Source organism: Nestor notabilis, unplaced genomic scaffold, assembly GCF_000696875.1.
Source record: "Nestor notabilis isolate BGI_N333 unplaced genomic scaffold, ASM69687v1 scaffold4382, whole genome shotgun sequence".
In the NCBI taxonomy this organism is placed as follows: Eukaryota; Metazoa; Chordata; class Aves; order Psittaciformes; family Psittacidae; genus Nestor; species Nestor notabilis.
In genome coordinates this window covers 12,559-13,919 of record NW_009916831.1, presented here as the reverse complement: position 1 = coordinate 13,919, position 1,361 = coordinate 12,559, and the positions used below count along the sequence as shown (strand labels likewise).

General features: G+C 58.7%; 1 protein-coding gene across 1 annotated transcript in view; it reads left to right on the top strand.

Moving 5' to 3' along the window:
• Positions 1-3: 3 nt before the first annotated feature.
• Positions 4-1,361, top strand: part of LOC104413700 (high affinity cationic amino acid transporter 1-like) — a gene marked incomplete at its 5' end in the record, with an annotated part of 3,213 nt that continues 1,855 nt past the window's right edge. The window contains 4 exons of the mRNA XM_010024770.1: positions 4-197; positions 339-499; positions 579-681; positions 1,257-1,356. Of these exons, the coding sequence (XP_010023072.1) occupies positions 4-197; positions 339-499; positions 579-681; positions 1,257-1,356 (558 nt within the window). The remainder of the gene's footprint in view (positions 198-338; positions 500-578; positions 682-1,256; positions 1,357-1,361) is intronic.

Sequence of the window (1,361 nt, the reverse complement as noted above, 5' to 3'; positions counted from 1 at the left end):
GAAGCCAAGAACCCACAGCGCTCCATCCCCATTGGCATCATCGTGTCCCTCCTCATCTGCTTCGTGGCTTATTTTGGGGTCTCTGCAGCCCTGACCCTCATGGTGCCCTATTTCCTCCTGAACAAGAAGAGCCCCTTGCCTGAGGCTTTCAAGGCAGTGGGCTGGGAGCCCGCCCGGTACGCTGTTGCTGTTGGCTCCGCCCGTGTGGCTGGCTCCATCCCTGGCATGGCATAAGAACCAGCAGCACGTGTCCTGCCTGGACTGGGGGTTCTGCTGTCCTGTTCCTGGCACAGAGCTGGTCCCATCCCTGTGGGCAGCTCTCCTGGCAGCCTCTGAATCATCTCTTCTTCCCTTGGCAGCTTGTTGGGCTCCATGTTCCCTATGCCTCGTGTGATCTATGCCATGGCGGAGGACGGGCTGCTCTTCAAGTTCCTCTCCAGCATCAACAGCCGCACAAAGACCCCTCTGTCAGCCACCATCACCTCGGGGCTCCTCGCAGGTACAGCTCCTGGCTGCTGCTTCACACTTGGCCTTGCAGTGGTCTAGAGTTGCGCTCATGCCACATGTCCTCATTGCAGCGGTGATGGCCTTCCTGTTTGACTTGAAGGACCTGGTGGACCTCATGTCAATTGGCACGCTGCTGGCTTACTCCCTGGTGGCAGTGTGTGTGCTCATCCTCCGGTGGGTACCTCCTTGCTTGTGCTGGTGCTCGGGGTCCATGCACCTTGTGTTGAGCCCAGGCTTGTGCCCACAGCTTTCTCCTGGGGGATGCAACCTGGGGAAGTATCAAGCCCCCAGGGTGAAGGTCACAAGAGGTGGCTGTAGTGAGGTGGGGTTGGTCTCTGCTCCCAAGGAACAAGGGACAGGTCAAGAGGAAACGGCCTCAAGCTGCACCAGGGCAGGTGGAGCTGAGAAACAATTCCTTGCCCAGAGGGTGCTCAGGCATTGGAACAGGCTGGCCAGGGGTTTCTACCGTGTAAGTGTTCACAGCCGGTTTAGCCGAGGCCTCAGTGCCAGGGGGTAGTGGTGGCCTTGGCACTGCCGGGAATGGTTGGACTGGATGAGCTTAAAGGGCTTTTCCATCTTAGTTGATTCTATGACTCTAAGAGCCTGCACAATGTCTCTGGGCGCATCCATGGAGTGCCTGTCACAGGGCTGCTGCCAGAGCAGCACCTAGGGCTGGAGGAGCAGGAGGAGTACAAGGGTGCTGCCCACTGTCCCCTTAGGCTCTGCTGCAGCTTGTCCCTTCTGCTCAGGTACCAGTCCGGGCAGCTGAACTCCCCGAAGGCCATGGAAATGCTGGAGCAGAACGGGAATGAGGAGGAGAGGGTGATCATGAACCCGACCATCACCACTGCCAG